The 16,202-nt window shown below is 39.6% G+C and overlaps 1 protein-coding gene across 1 annotated transcript in view; it reads left to right on the top strand.

Annotated features, from left to right (window-relative positions):
* The window catches only part of RSRC1 (arginine and serine rich coiled-coil 1), a 174,561-nt gene that overhangs the window by 87,847 nt on the left and 70,512 nt on the right, over positions 1–16,202 (top strand). Inside the window, exon 6 of the mRNA XM_086618401.1 lies at positions 8,469–8,520. Coding sequence (XP_086474527.1) covers positions 8,469–8,520 — 52 coding nt within the window. The remainder of the gene's footprint in view (positions 1–8,468; positions 8,521–16,202) is intronic.

The following is a 16,202-nucleotide window of genomic DNA, read 5'->3' as shown; positions in this document are numbered from 1 at the left end:
CGGATGATATTCCAGGCTGCTAGTAAATAAATGGGTGGATGGTAATTTTTTAGCCTTTAGTATGTATCTGGATACAGTATCTTCTATATTTTCTCTCTTGTTAAAGAAGCCGTGCAGAGTTATGACTGTGTGAGTTTTCAGTAATTTATCCTTTTTAAAAGACCTGGATTTGCTGATTATTATTTTTTAAAAATCTTATTTACAACTCTATGTATTTCTGGTGGCTAATTAATCCATTTTCTGCATCCGCTGCCGGTATGAAGGCCATTTTCCTTTCTTCTTCTCAATAATTTTCACTAAAAGGAATACATTATGTTTTACTGTCCTTTAAGGGAGCACTTGCTACAGCAAAACACAAAATGGTTTGGATGCCGAATGAAAATCACTGACACATGTTTGAGCTACACAGGGCTGTTTGCCACAGACACTGCCTTCTGCCTTTGATTTTGTTCCAGTGAGCCATTTTTACTGATTCCTCAAATTTTGATTTGGTAATATTCTAATATTCTAAAGTCAGGTGCAATTTTTCCTGCCCACCTTGTGCATAACGGTTCTCCGAAGATGCTGGGGAAACCTGTGTCTCGCTGGGAAGAAAAGCCTGGTTAAGTGGCGTGTAAGTAGAGAATCTGTGATTAAAGTTAACAAATCCAAAGGCTTTCATGACCATTTATGTCCTGGATGCTAGAAGGGAAAGGATTTTCTGAATCCTGTGCTCTTGAGATGTGGCACATGTCAAAGGGTCTGTTACATTTGGGGACAATATAATGTGTTTTCCCCTTTGAGCTCAATTTTAAATGAAAATTCGGTTGGACGAAAAGCATGTAGTGAAAACACTCTTTTGTCTTTTAACAGAAAATTCTGACGTTCCATTAAGTTGTTTAGCAGCTTTATAGTTATGCCAACAATTTTGTCTTTCCTCTCTGGGCTCTGAATTTTAACGATTGAGCCGTATCATTCCCTTTTTTTATTTTTCCTTCCCAATTTTGATAACCTGGTGGTCTGGGAGGACTGGGACTGACCAGAGGCTCTCTGTACAGCTTGGAAAGGTTTTCCAGACCTCTTTTCTCCTGCGCAGAGCTGGGAGAGCCTTCTTCCACAAGCAGATAGCATGTGATTATCTCTTCAGCGTGGTGTATGTGTCGCCAGTTAAGCTGTTCTTTTCACTTCATCATTAGTCATATCCTTTTGGTGGCCTTTACATACGTTAAAAGGAAAAATGGCTTTTCTGGCTCCTCTTCTAGTTTTTTGGATAATGATTGCCCTTTCCTAGTTAGTATGTTGCTGATGCAGTCATTGTCTTTTTTTTTTTTTTTTTTTTATGGAAGTGCCAAAAGCATCGTGTGTATTTGATGGACAGATACTGCTATTTTTCCATGCTTTACATGATTTTCCTCCACTTATAATTTATGTGTATCGTGCTTTGATAGTTGTGTAGATCTAACAATATCTAAGACCAAAATTTTTGTTCTGCTACATTCTATTTCAGTGTGTAATGGAACATTTTAGTGCTTTGCGTTAAGCTGTAGCTAGTATGTGTTGATGGGAGGTTCATAAAAAGTATAAAATTCTTAGGAAATGGAGTATGAACTGTTTCTTAAGCTCAAAATGTTTTCTGTTCCTGTGCAATGTAAGAAAATACCAGGGATTTTGCAATGAAAAAATAGTTCTGCTTATTAGTATCTCTAGTTCTCTGCTATGCTTCTTGGAGACTGTAAACAGTCTGACAATTCCTCAGATTTATTTTTTTTCCCCTGTTTTCTTTCCCCAATTTCATCCTTTGTAGCAGCAGTGTAAAACTGCTTTGTCAATGGAATATAAGTGATATCTGTTTCATTGTTAGCTGCTGAACACTTTCGTTCAGCCAGTGTATCAGCTGGATAGCAGTAAAAACACATTCTCCTTTCTCCTTTGTATGTAAGAGAGAGTTCTGGGCAGGAAGCAAGCCAGGAAAAGTCTTCCCTGTTTGTAAAGGGAACAGAATCAGTACCATCTCTTACTGAGTACATTTTCCCAATTTATACTTTGCCATAGTTTCTCAAACGCTCGGGTTTTTTGGAACAGGTAGATCTGTATTAGGTCAGGACACTGGTCCTACCATGGCCTGGATCTGAGCGTGTTGCTGATTGATTGTATCAGAGAGCAAACATGGAATTAGACATAAATATAATTTTAACATCCAATCATTTAAGCTGATTTATGTCTGAAAATGTAGGAGCTTAATTCAAATCATGCCAGATATGCTTATTACGTTTCTATGTTATTAATTCATGTTATGACTTCTTCTCTGGGATTTTTTTTTTTAATGTGAAAAAATGTTCCTCTGTCAGTTTTGAATTTGTCACTCTCAAATTCATTCTGTTTGTCTGGCTCATGTAAGAAAATGACAATGATTACAAGTTCCTTTATTGTGTTGGTTTTTTTTTCATATTATATGCTCCTGTGATATATTTTCTAATACAAATAAGTTCTTTATTATCAGTTTCTTTGGTACTTTTTTTTTTAACATCTCCTAATGAGAAATAAGTGACTGAAAAGGAACCCAGCCATTCCTATGCTAAATAAACGTGTCACATCCTCTTTTCCATAATTTGATCAAACTCTGTTTAAAAGGTAGCTGGGGTTAGGGTTCTCTGTTGCTCTTTTCCTGTTGAGATAGATTTACTAGAATTGGGATGTGTAATATTTCAGGTGAAGGCAGGCTACTGACTTACAGAAAATATTAGAATGAAATTATATATCTATCTTCTTTGTTTAATTTTTGTCATTTCTTCCTTGTCTTTTCTCATTACTGATACACACTGAGGTCTCCTTTTAGCTGTCCACAACGCCGCTAACCTGTTTTTTTCCTGAATTGATACTGTTCTCTGAGAACACAGTAAGGTAGATGGGAAGTTCTCCCAAGTGTGCATTATTCTCCATTTATCAGCATCACATTTTATCCCGTCCCCTGCTGCTGTTATCACTTGATCTGGTTAAGCCTGTCAGTCTCCTGTACCCCTAAATACTGTATTTCCCTGTAAATGTGATGGAATGCCGACATTCAGCGTCCTTCCCAGATCCCTGCTGAAGCTATAAAACCAGTCTGGGTTTTGATACAGAATAAATAGAAATTGCTGATAGCTGTGAGAAGAAGTCTTTGGTTATTTTGTGCCTCGGTTACTTCTTTCCTTTCCTTATGCAGGACTTTTAATTAAATGCTCTTGGCACTTCGACGGAAACCTCAGCTTGTCTTTCCAGGCTACTGGGTCAGTGTATTTGAGGAGATTGAACAGACTTGTGAGATTTGGTTGTTTTTTCAGTGAAGACACCTCTTGGACAGTATATTAACGGGATTGCTTTTCCCTTTGCTCTGGATGGAGCCTCTCCTTTATCCGTACGTACTCCATCTGCTTCATAGCAGGACCGCTGCCTTTATCTCTGCAGAACAATCTCCTCTTCATCCCAACTAACCATGTCTTTGCTCCGCTGGACTCTGTCTGCTTCTCTACCTTCAGGCCAGCGAGCCCCAGACATCCCAGCCCGGAGTCCTCCCTGGGGCAGTTCTCCATGGCTCTGCCAGCCCATCGTGGCTGCTGCCTCCTGTCTCGCCCCGCCGTCCGTGCGCGTGGCTCCTGCCACCTGCCATCTAGATTTACGGGTAAGACGACTGCGTTTCCTGAATTGCAGGAAGAGTTGATTAGCTTCAATATTATTATTTTATTTTCTGTGCAATTCCTCTGATCTTGAGTGAAAAGCAAGCCTGAGAAGAACCAACGAACAGAGTCACTTGATAGAAGCCTCTAGAAGAGTCGTGGCTGCAGTAACGTTGGAGAATTTCTCTTACATTCTCAGCCTTGCCAACTTTCCTTTTCCTGGAATTCGTTGCAAACAATGTTTGCTTTGGGTTTCTGGCCCGCTTTGGAAATATTCCCAGTGGTTTTGGACAGCTGTCTCTTCAGACAACTAGGAAACTTATGTTTTGTTCTTCCTTTTTCTTGTTCCACCTTTTCTTAACTTTTTTTTTGAGCTCATCAGACTTTGGGCAAGGTTAGATAAACGTCCCCAGGAAAATGATGATAGGCTGGAGTTAAAATGGAAAGATGGATTTGAGCTTTCAAAACATAGCTAGGGCTACTTAATTAGTGTTTGTTTGCTGAGCCCTTTGGGTATCGTTTTGATTTTGGTTTTTAGGCTGGAATTTTACTGTATACGTTTGTATCAAAAGAAATTTGAACCTGAGTCCTCTCTGCAACCAAACATTGAATTACAATTTCCAGCAGCACGTGTAGGTAAGGAATGTCCATCGTGTTTGCTGTTAGGGGCTGTCCCTCAGCTCTGTTGGTAGAGATGTAGAGGGCTTAAGGACTATTATTTTTGACTTTTATCAAATGCAAAGATAAAACATTTGTGTAAAATACATGAAAATTGATCACTATCATACTAAGGTCCGTTAGGCTTTTATAGGGATGTTATCAGAGAGAAAAGTCCTGTAGTTAAATTATACCCAACAGCATCGTTAATGATGAATAGGAGGAGCTGAACGTGTCCAGTTTTAGCAGAAACAATAAACATCAGTGACATACTCTATATGAAATTTCCATCTGAATAAAAACCAGGCAGGAGAGCGTTGCAACGCAAAATGCTTCAGCATCGTTAACTGCTTGAATCTGGTGATAATGTAATATTTTTCCATACTGACAGATGCTCTGCTTAACAACCATCACAGTTGTTAGGTCAACTGGAAGTTTGGACTCTTTTTTTAAGCTTAACTGTTCTCAAAATTTTTCCACAATTTTCTCAAGTTTACGTTCACTTTACTATTGTTTCCTCAGTCAAAATCTTTTAACATGCATGACAAGCAGCAGGAAGATTTTAAAAAATAAGGTCTAGTAGCTGAATTGAAGTGTGTGTTTCGAACCTACTCGTTATTTTGGTAAAATTTAAAAGCAGAATTCCGCTTGCAATTGAAGATTCTGAAAGCAAAACATTACCCTGATGGCATGTCTGAAGCTGTCCATCAAGCACATTACTTGCTCCTTGCAGCTACCAGTGGCAAGCAACTGGTGTGGCTTGTTTGTTTTTTTTTTTACACAGTAAGCACCAAATTTGAAGTTATGAGGCACTGGTTTTAGTGGAGTTTTAATAAAAAGTATACTATTTATGAAAGCAGTGGTGATGTAATGCAGTAGACGTACTGCAAAGAAATACAAGTTAAGAAGGATACGCCACATCTTCCTCAAAAAAGCATATAATCCAATTTTTGCATGAGATATTAATAATAATTATGAATCATGTGGATATTTCTGATCTATGGTATCCCATAGAATGCCATAATTTACTGAAGCATAATTCCGGTGTGTTACCAGGCACTTTTTGACATGCAAAAAATTCATCGTTAGGGATGCGTGGCACACCTCACGCTATTCCACGATAGTCCTGCTAGGAGAGTCCTTTCCTGCTTTTGCAGTTAGTTGCCACCTTCATCAACTGGTACTATAAATACTTTTTTTTTAACACTGGTTTAAATTCTTTTCCTCCTGTGTTATGCTTAAGACCTTAAGGAAAGTACGAGGGTTTATTCTGCAACTCGCGCTACACATCACTCTGACAATATTTCCTTCACTGATCATTTCACCATTTTTTAAGTTTCCTGAGGGCCTTTCTGAATTTTGTCATTTAATGGTCTTCTAAATCAATACTAACCTCCCGTAGTCGGTCATTCTCACACGTTGCTGACGGCTTGTTTGGGGGTCTAATTGTGATTTTTCAGATGAATTCATAGAATCATAGAATCATAGAATGGTTAGGGCTGGAAGGGACCTTCAAAGGTCATCTAGTCCAACCCCCCTGCAAGGAACAGGGATATCTCCAACTAGATCAGGTTGCTCAGGGCCTCATCCAACCGGGCCTTGAACGTCTCCAGGGATGGAGCATCCACCACCTCTCTGGGCAACCTGTTCCAGTGTTCTACAACTCTCATGGTAAAAAATTTTTTCCTAATATCCAACCTGAATCTACCTCCCTCTATTTTAAAACCATTACCCCTTGTCCTATCACAACTGGCCCTCCTGAACAGCCTCTCCCCATCTTTCTTGTAGGCCCCCTTGAGGTACTGGAAGACCGCTATAAGGTCACCCCGGAGCCTCCTCTTCTCCAGGCTGAACAGCCCCAACTCTTTCAGCCTGTCCTCATAGGAAATTCATCTTTGTCCATGTTCTCAGAGCTTTGGCCTCATCCACCAGTTGGACAAATGCTTTCTGGAGCCAAGCTAGTAACCTTTATTTAACAACCTTTCATCTGTTCATTGTTTTGGGCATATTGATGAATAATGGAAGCGCATCTATACCAAGTTCTTCTGTGGGTGAACCAATGGCCATGAAGCAATTGGGTATCAGTTAGTGCCAGGGCTGCGGTCAGGGCAAAGGAGAAGACGCCTGCAAAGCAACTGCCCATGCAGTTTCCAAAGGGGTATTGCTGAGTAAAAAGAGAATTTGAGTCTATCCTACGTTATTCCAACGAGAGACATCCATACCTACGTGAGAGGAGTGGAGAAAAAGCATTTTGAGGTGTGTGGAGCATTTCACTGCCTTTCCTTCGCCTCCGTCCGGAGCCTGGTTGGATATTTGCTCTTTCAGGGAATTATTGTTGGTGTGGAGGTGCTAGGTGTGCTGCTGTGGGCTCTGAGGATGGTAATGACTATCAGTGAAACATCTCTTTCTCTGCTCTGTAGTGCTAAACAGACTGTTCCATGGCCGAAGAGATCCTTTTATTTGAGAGATCCAGGTATCTTTGTTAAGTATCCAACTGGATAACTGCAGTGTGAATGGAAATGAAGTAACTCTAGTGATTTTATTTTTTTTTTTTTTTTTAATTTAAAGTTGTTGTAGGGATGGAAAAACCACAAACCCAAGTACAGCTTTTCTGAAACCTAGTAAGTTGGGCAAGTTTGTTCTGGATGGAAGGCAGATCTTTTTCTTCCTCTCTTTTATTTCTTCTAATGATACGTTTAATACGCCAAAACATATTGTAATAATTAGTTCATTGCAAGAGGAAGAAATTTGGAGATGTTTTACAAGAAATTTCAAGTTTTTTCTTGCTGCCACCAAGATAGTGGTCAACTCTAACAGTAGCATTGGTACAGTAGTTACAATAATACATTTTGCCCAATAATTTTGGATTTGTGCAAACAGCCAGCAGAATTCTAAACTGAAAATACTGGACCTCTCTACAACTAAAATCTGGATCTTCATTTAATTCTCCTTTTTCAATCTGCAGATGAATGTAAAATCTTTCATATTACATGCTAATGAAAGGAGCAATCTGTAAATTCTTGTAGTAGAAATCAAATTGTTCTTTGTCATCAGTTAGCCACTCTTAACAGGCGTAGACGTAACGTAAACCAAAGGATTAACAAATAAATAAAAAGAAATAAGCCCCTAAAAAGCAGAAAGTGGGGTTTTATGAATTAGGAGGAGGTCATTTTATACAGATTATATTTTGTAGTAATACATCAAACCTGCTGTAAAAAATCTGTGTTTGAGCACAATGCAATCTGAGATGTCTCTGGTTGAATGAGATTTTGAGCAAAGCTCTCACCCTGCAGAGCATCATCAGTTGAGCCATTTCATAGCGAAGAGCTTTGCCTGATTACCTTGATTAATATTTGTATGGCTAATGGGGTGAAACTGGAAGGGTGCAAACTTAGACTGGTTATCAGAAAAAATGTTCTAGTAGCAGTGTCTGCCTAGGAGAGTTTTCAAAGCTGAACAATGACACCAAAATTTTCTGTCATGTTTTGTTTTTAGTGCAGAGCAGAAACCTCCCAAACTTTTCAGATGCTTACAGAAATAATCAACTTGTGAACTCCATGACAAATGTGGTTTGTGTATAAATTTAACTGTGAAAACGTTTGAGTGGCTTCAAAATTAGAGGGATGGCAAGCACATTGGACACAGTGAAACATCACTTGGAATAATTAGCATAGTGGGTACACAGCCAACAATGTGTTCCTCAACCCAACAGATGTGAAGAAATACCTTGAGGAGAGGAAAAAATCAAAACAGATAACAGAAGAAGTGTGAAAAACTCACCATATTAATCATATTAAAACCAGATTTTGAGCATGCTTGTGTAGCCATGTATTTTTGTGTAATGGGGTCACCAAGGAACTGCGGAGGATTTGCTGTCGGAGGACTGGGAAAGGAGCTGGAGGTGGGCTTCAACCTGGCCATGGCTGGAGGTGCTCAAGGTGCCTCAGCACCACCTGACTGGGGGTGAATTTTCTGTCAGTTCTGAAGATTTCTCATAGTCTCCAACTCCAGGACGGGAGTACTCGTTGCAGTCTGGAAGGTTCTTTGGGTGGCGTGGAGCACCGAGGTGCTCGTGGAGGTGGGAGCTCTGGGCTGGTGACGGCAGTGCCGTAGGCGGTGACGCGGGACGTTGCGTGTGGAATGTGCGGTTCCGAAGATTTATAAATCCTCTCTTTTCAGACTCCTGCTGAACAGGCCAAGGCTAGATTGCAGCTGGTTCTGGAGGCAGCTGGTAAGTGTTGCTGTACTAAAAGCAAAATTCTATCCTTCAGAAGTGTATTTAACTTTTGTGGTCTCAGAAAAATCAAACCTATGAAGATAGTAATGTTATCCTTTTTTATTTGGCAAACACCAAGTTCCTTTCTCGTAGCTCACTCCAGTTTCTGGTTAAGATGAAACTGGTGTGCATCATCACTGGTACTTAGTAAATCCCTTTAAGGAGATAAAAGTGAGTAATTTTTGTTTGCTGTTGAGGACCTGCACTCAGGCTTCGTGTATTTTGTCCTCCCGCTGCTGCTGCTACTGAGACTTTATTCTGTTCTCTCAAAATTCTGGGTTTGTTTCTTTATTTTTTAGCACTGAACTGAATTAGGGCATGCATATATTTGTACTTATTTATTTTAAGTGGTAGCAGAAATATGTGGCAAGCTTTCCAAAAGGCCCAAATCAAAAGGCTGATCTGCACATCAGTTCTCTGCGGAGAGAAACATTCCTGTTTAGTCTAGCAGTAGTGAGAAGGGAGGCGAGATGTACATCTTGGTAACTATTTTTAATTTTAGAACCTTTAATTTAAATAAAAATCGGAGTAATCCTGTAGTTTTATGCCAGGTTTAAAACTTTAAGGACATTGTTGTCCTGTGGTACCAAAGATGAGATCACTCCTTTCATCCTGCCTTTTTTGCAAACGCATCAAAGTCCGTGTTAAAGCTCAAAGATGTAGATGTCCCCAAATGGAGAGGAGTTAGAATCATAGAATCATAGAATGGTTAGGGCTGGAAGGGACCTTCAAAGGTCATCTAGTCCAACCCCCCTGCAAGGAACAGGGATATCTCCAACTAGATCAGGTTGCTTTGTTTTGCTAGAGTTCTGCTGCTTTGGTTTATTTTTCCTAATCCGATGGTGTTGCGTACACAGCTTGGACATGCACTTCTCGGGATTTCCCCTGTGGAAGTTGCTGTGGGTTCAACCTGTGGTGTAACTTGGACCGAGGTCCATTTTGCTCCTTGCCACCTTGCGGGTCACCGTCGTCCCGGTGCCGTGGCACGGCTGGGCACCCCGCTCCTCGCTGGGTCCGTGCAGGGTTTGTGTCCGCCCTTTGCCCGCTCTCCAGATCGGGATTGTGGTAATCATAATAAATTTATAAATGAATAATGATCCTTTTATATAACATCGCAGGGTGTTCTTTAGGTACTTGTGTTTGTCTTCAGATTATTAAAATAAGGATTTAATGATCTAAAGCGGTGGTCTCTGTTGAGGTTTGTAATCCTAATTAATTTCTATATCTTATTTTAATTTTGCCTTTAAAGCTCTGTCAGTTTGTCACACAAAAAGGAAAGCATTCTCTATTTCAAATGCATTGTAGTAAATATATGTTTCTCTTTAGTTCAACTTTCATCTCATATGTATTTTTAACTTAGAAGCAGCAATTTCCAAGAAATACCATTTTTTATTTTTTCCCTTTATGGAAACCTTCTGTTTTAAGGAATACTCATCTTCTCACATTGCTGATGTTTGGTTTGTTTTTTTTTTTTTTTTCAAAAATGCATCTTGCCTTTCATATTGCATAGCTTCAAATGCATTCATTGTTCTCCATAATTTTTAATAAATCTTTGAAGCATATAATTATAAAACAGATGTGACAGCACTGACCTAAAAAAGCACAATTTGTGTATACTACTCACATCTATCACACCTCGTTTTTTAATTTAACACCTGGGAAATGTAGAAAATGTATCTATGGGTTGTATATCATCATGACCTGGGTCCCAAAAATTTCGAAAAACATATGAAAGGTCTGTGACACTGTTAAATTTAAATATTCACAATTGAAGTCTGCAACTTAGATTGAAGCTGCAAGCTCTTCATAAATAACTCAAGGGAGTTAATCCGTTTGTTTCTCTTACCATCCAAGACACAGAAAGAAGTGCTTTCCTGACTTTATTTAGGTCTTGGTAATCTCCAGCATTTATGAAATCCTTCCCCCAGTCCTGTATTCAGTCAATTAAATTGAATTTTTATTAAATTGGCATGAGAGGAGTGTTGGAAATGTTAATAATGTTGTTTCAATATCTTTTTGTGTGTTTACGCATTGTAAAACCAGCACTTTTTTCACCTGTAAGTTTAAAAAAAATACAAATGAATCTATGTTAGACTGTTACTGAGCAGCTTTTCAAGGAGCTGACCATCAACAGGTTAATTGTTGTTGCTGTTGTAGGGTGACGCTCTAAGATTTAATTGAATATACTGGAAATTTAAATCTGTGCTTCAGTAATGATTGAGCAAAGCTGCTGTTTGCATATACAGGACCTATCCCAAACTTGTGAATTAACTCGTAGAATATCCAGCTGTACACGTTACAGGAATTGCTGCAATCCCACAAAGTGGGGAAAAAAGCTGTGCTTTATTCAAAATGTATTATCTGCATGTTAATGGTTGTTGATGACACTGTACTCCTCTATGGTTTGGACAAAGAAAACAGTTTTACCTTCTGCAGTGGCTCAAAATGACCAGCAGGTGTTGGAGATGCATTTGGGAAGGTCCCTTCGTTGTTCGTCTCTTATTGACATGCTTGTATGTTGGCATTTCCATTCCCCTTTCCCTGCCACTTCCATGCTGTTAATATCCCATCTCCCACGATAACCTAACATCTTCTGATACTGCTTGTGTTCAAATATATTTGCTCACTTCATTCTGAAGATTTCCAGAATTTGAAAAAATTAACCTAGAGAGAATTTACTTTTCTTTAATGGTTTTGATTCTTAATATATGGGAAATGCCTTTGGATAAGACAAATATAACAAATGGTACTTAACTGTGTAAGGGGACGAACGTTAACGTGCATAAACCGAAGCTAATTTGTCTACAACATACCAATGCTGTTTGTAAGAGCAGCCTGACCTTAAATTCAAGCTGATCATGGGTTTTGAACTTTGCTTGTGGCCTTTCCCAGCAGTACATTTATCTACTTGAGTTCATAATCTGCCATTTGCCATAACCTCATGATATTTTAAATTTAATTTCTTTATTTTACTCTCTGGATTTACCTTTCGTTCAGCCCCGTCAAAAGGTCTAAATTCCAATGTCTCCTCTGTCAGTGCTGCTACTGTAGATTAAAGTGTTGTGTTGGAAAAGGGAAGAGAGACTGGGATGGAAGTTTGTTGTGTATGTGTGGAAAAACTGAATGTGTGTGCCGTTGGACAGTCATTTTGAGCAAAGAAATTGCCTGTAAGTAGTGATACAACTTTGCGACAAGTCCCTGCTGAACCGGTGCTGTTCATTTTTATCACATTTTCCTGTGCTGGAAATGGTACTAGAACATAGCTTTAATGACTTATATTGACTGATTAGGTGTAGATAAGGAATGGGGGCAGGTTCGCTGGCTCTCCGCTGGGAATTCTGCCCCGTCTGCGCTGCCCACCCGCTCCTCCAGCCCGCGCGTGGATACGGAGGGTCCTGCCACCGGAGCTCCTGCAGCAGCAGGTCTTCATCGTCAATAGGTATTTCATGGGAACCTTCCCTCAGTACCTGGAACATACATAGAATTGAGGGAAAACTATTTGGTGTCAGCGCTGAAGTTCAGATGCTTTCTTCAAATTGGGCACAGGAACAAGTACGTGTTTGTACGCGAGTGTTTTTTGAGAGAAGGGATATGGGCTGTTGCTTTATCAGAGAGCAGAATGTCTGAGGATGTTCTGTTCCAATTTAAAAGCAGGAATTTCCAACCTTTCTCCAAGTATAGGAAACGTCAGTCCAAAAGCTGGTTGCACTCTGTTCACGTGCCTCGGGCTGGTAGAACAGCTAACCCGGCTTTCGTGCCAACTACCGCAGACCACGGCACTACCTGCAGGCAAGAGGCACTTCATAAAGGATGTGATTTCCTAAAAAATTCAGATTAAAAATGATTTAGATAGTCCTTGTTTTGCTTTATTCTTCTTTTAGCGCTTCACTGAAATATTTCCATATCAGAATTGTCTTCTCAGTCTGAAAATGTTTCTGTGTCTAATTTTTTATGATTTTTTTTTTACTTCACATCAACCTATTGACATGGAAACGATGCAGCTTTATCCCTGTGGCTTTTTAAGTGAAAGTGGTGTACTGAAATACACTAAAAATGTTATGGACACACTGAAGATAGGTTTGAAAGTGCTTTCAGTGTGTCACCTTTTCCACGTCCAGTTCCAGTGCAATGGCCATCGGTTTTTAAAAAAGTTAATTATAGGTTTTTGTGCCCCCTTTGCTCTTCGCTGCTTTCTTCATCACCAGAGATGCTTAATTTTGGGGAAGGTTGGTCCAATGGCCAGCTGATCAACCTCAGCAGGAATTGTAGATATTTAGTATCTTGGGAAAATCTGCTTTTAGAATCTAACGTAGATATTAATTTAGGAAATAACAACTGATTTCTCTGAAAGACAAAAGATAGCAAACAGCAAACCAGACTTTTAAATCGGATTTATGATTTATTATCTTTTTTTTTTTTTTGCTGGTGCATTTTGGGGATGAGAATTGTCTCTTGCTGCGGGAGAACTGGTAAAATAAAAACCATTCAGCTGTATTTGTGAGGGGAGGAGGGGAAGAGGGCCCTTTTTAATTTCAGGTCATACAGTACCATCAAGAAGTTTTGCCTCCAAGTCCTACGTTCGTGCTGACTTTGCTATGTGCTTTGTTAAATAGCTTTTTCTTTGTCAGCGCAGAATGATATCGGTATCTTTGTTTTCATGAAGCAGGGCAATACTTGAAGATGCTGAAGCACTGATTTTTGATTCCTAAAACCTGCCATTTGATAGAACTCGTTGGTCTCAGCTATAAATTTATACGTGCATGACTTTATTTACTTACTCTTGTTAATAGGGAGATACCAGAAAGCCTTTTTAGCATCCTCTAACAATATCACAGCGACTCGCCACGTTTGAGCAGATGTTAAGCAGGCAATAGTTGAATGTTAATTTTGAGAGGGTGCTATGTTTAAGCCTATCTGAAGTATGTTGCATGTGGGCCTTCCAGACTTAGCGACAATGCTTTGTCTCTCGGGAGAATTTTAAAGCTAAACCTCTTTCTTTTTGTCACTCTATATGGACTCTCTCAAGTCAGTATAAAGCAGATCATCCCTCGGCTAAAGCTCTTCAGCTTTTGTTATTGGGCTCTGTAGACCTGTAATTAGCCCTCCTGGCAGGCCTTGCAGGGCAGTTAATGGTCATATGGAGTTTCTGTGAGGCAGCCTGGCTTTGTGTAAATCCGTCGTAGGGATACGTTTATGGGTCACTTCCTACCAGGACCGGGCTTTGTGCCGCTGCCCCACGGGCTGACGGGGAGCAGGTTCCCTTGACCATCGACAGCTCAGTTTGCGGCGCACAATCTACCCGGCTAATCCCCAGTGTAAACAGAGGATTTAGCTGAGCTTCTGTCACTTACAGTTGCCAAACCACTTGGGTGTCTGTGATTTCTTTCCCAGACTTCATTACCGAGAGCCGGAGAAGCACGGAAGGTTTGAGCTGGGGGGTTGTGTTCAACGTTTGCTTGCGTGTATCGCTAATTTTAAGGGAAAAGTTCTCCCAGCCTTGAATCCTGCCTTGCTAAACCCAGGAGCTTAACAGAAAACCCCAAATCTTTAAAGCCGGTTAATTTATGCCGTAAATTGTTGCATGGGCCCTGTGTTTTCCCATAAAGATGAAAATATGGGTGGATATTCCAAAATCTCGCTGTATTAATAAGAAGTAGCATGTGGACGTTTCAAACTGTCAGTGTTGGTGCCTTTGCCCAAGTACCCTGAATTTTTTTTTGTGGTGATAAGCAGAAATGTCTTACTCTCCGTATAAAGACGACGACAAAAGGCAATTGATCTGGATTTTCAAAGGTCTAGAGCTGAAATAAGTGACTGATCTATTTTTGGGATCTGCATTTCAATCTAGCACTGAAAGAGCATTCAAGAATAGAGCATTTTTGTGCAAAGAATTCTCGACAGAGTTTATTTAAAGGAAACTTCAGAACTGAGGCACTGATGTGACACTAGCAATATGCGGTAAAAATTGATGAATACAAGTCATAAGCGTTTAACATTTATCAGATCCGTTTGGCAGCAATTCTGGATATTGGATATTTGACTCATTATCTTTGAATTATACTATCAGATTGCTCCCTTTAATTTTGTGCCGTGCATCTTTATTACATTTTACATATTCCTTAAAGAGAAAATCATTGAATATAACAAGTACTTTGGCCTTAGCCGTTGTAAAAATGCAACTTATTGCTTTTTTTTTTTTTAAACCTGCACGTTATAACACATGTTACTGGGGAGAAAAATCCTAATTTGCACTTAGTGCCTGATAAATAAATAGTCAAATATTCTCTACTTTCTGGTATCAAAATGGCTCATAACAGATGTGGCTGAAAGGACCACATACGTAGACTGTATGATTTTAGTCTGGTGGAACTAATAGGATCACTTGCTACTTTATAGATTCTTGCTTTTCTTTTACTTTAATAAAAACTGTTTAGTTAAATAGGATGGCCTCTACTTTGCTCTTTTCTAGCTATGCAAAGTAGTAAGGCAGGCAGGTGGCAACAAGTATGAAAAATTTCCTTTTATCGGTGCTTGTTTTTAAATGCCAAATTTATAAAATGTTTATGAATTTCTCATTTTGATTACGGTATTCTTTCTTTTCATCTTGCTATTTGTGTTCTTGCCACTGAAAACTCAATGGCCTTCGTTTGAATTTCTAATTATGCAAACAGTTTTAGGAGGATGGATAACGTGTTGGTATATGTGCGCAGAGGGTGAAATAATACATAAAATACTTTACCTGTTTCTTGGAAGTTTAAAAGTAGCTTTTAAAATAAAACTTTCTCCAGAAATTGTAAGAATTTGAACTTGTAAGAAGCTTAGAAGCTGCTGAATATTGAAAAAGAGATTAATATAGTTACTATGTGGGCGTGCTCAGTTTGAGTTAATATAAAATCCTTATTTCCGTCGATTTCAAATATTTGGTTTGTGTCGTGTCTATTGACACTTTGCATAATTGATTTTTACTTCTATTTATATAAAGATCTCAATTCTGTGAGCAGAGATGTCTTACTGAACTGCCTTTTCTCTGTATAACAAACATGGATGCAGGCACTAAAAATGTTCTTAAAGGTGTTTTGTGCACCGTTTCTGGAACCTCAAGCTAAGGAGAATTTGAATGAAGAAGAATCTGTTCCTACTGAAAACACCACCACACAAGCAAGACCAGGGTGTGTGTGTGGGCACGGGCACAGGCGATGGCTGAGCACCCCTCCTGAAGCAGCAGGTCCCAGGGGTCCGGGTGATGATGCTGCAGGGCATCCCCTGGGACTCCAGCACAAGGGAAGCCACAGGGACCTGGACAGAGGATGTGAAGAGCTCCATCAAATCACATCATCTTTTAAATAGCTTCTCCCCATCCCATCCTGGGCAACTGGGTCACTTTTGTCACTTCCAGCGAGCCTTTGTAGTTGACAGTCCCCTGCTCCCTTACTCAGAGAGGACTTTCAGGCACAGGATCAGGACCTTGGGTTTCGTTATACTGCAGGCTACAAAATAACATGTAGTTATTATTGCAGATTAAATTTATATCATGCTCTTATACTGAGGACAAGCTGTTAAAACATTAAAAATAAACAAAAAAGAAGTGGATTAAAAGAAGTATTAGGTTGGACTTCATGAAGCTCATTCTGCAAGGT

This window comes from Tauraco erythrolophus, chromosome 11, assembly GCF_009769465.1.
Source record: "Tauraco erythrolophus isolate bTauEry1 chromosome 11, bTauEry1.pri, whole genome shotgun sequence".
Taxonomy (NCBI): domain Eukaryota; kingdom Metazoa; phylum Chordata; class Aves; order Musophagiformes; family Musophagidae; genus Tauraco; species Tauraco erythrolophus.
This window is presented reverse-complemented; position numbering and strand designations above follow the sequence as displayed.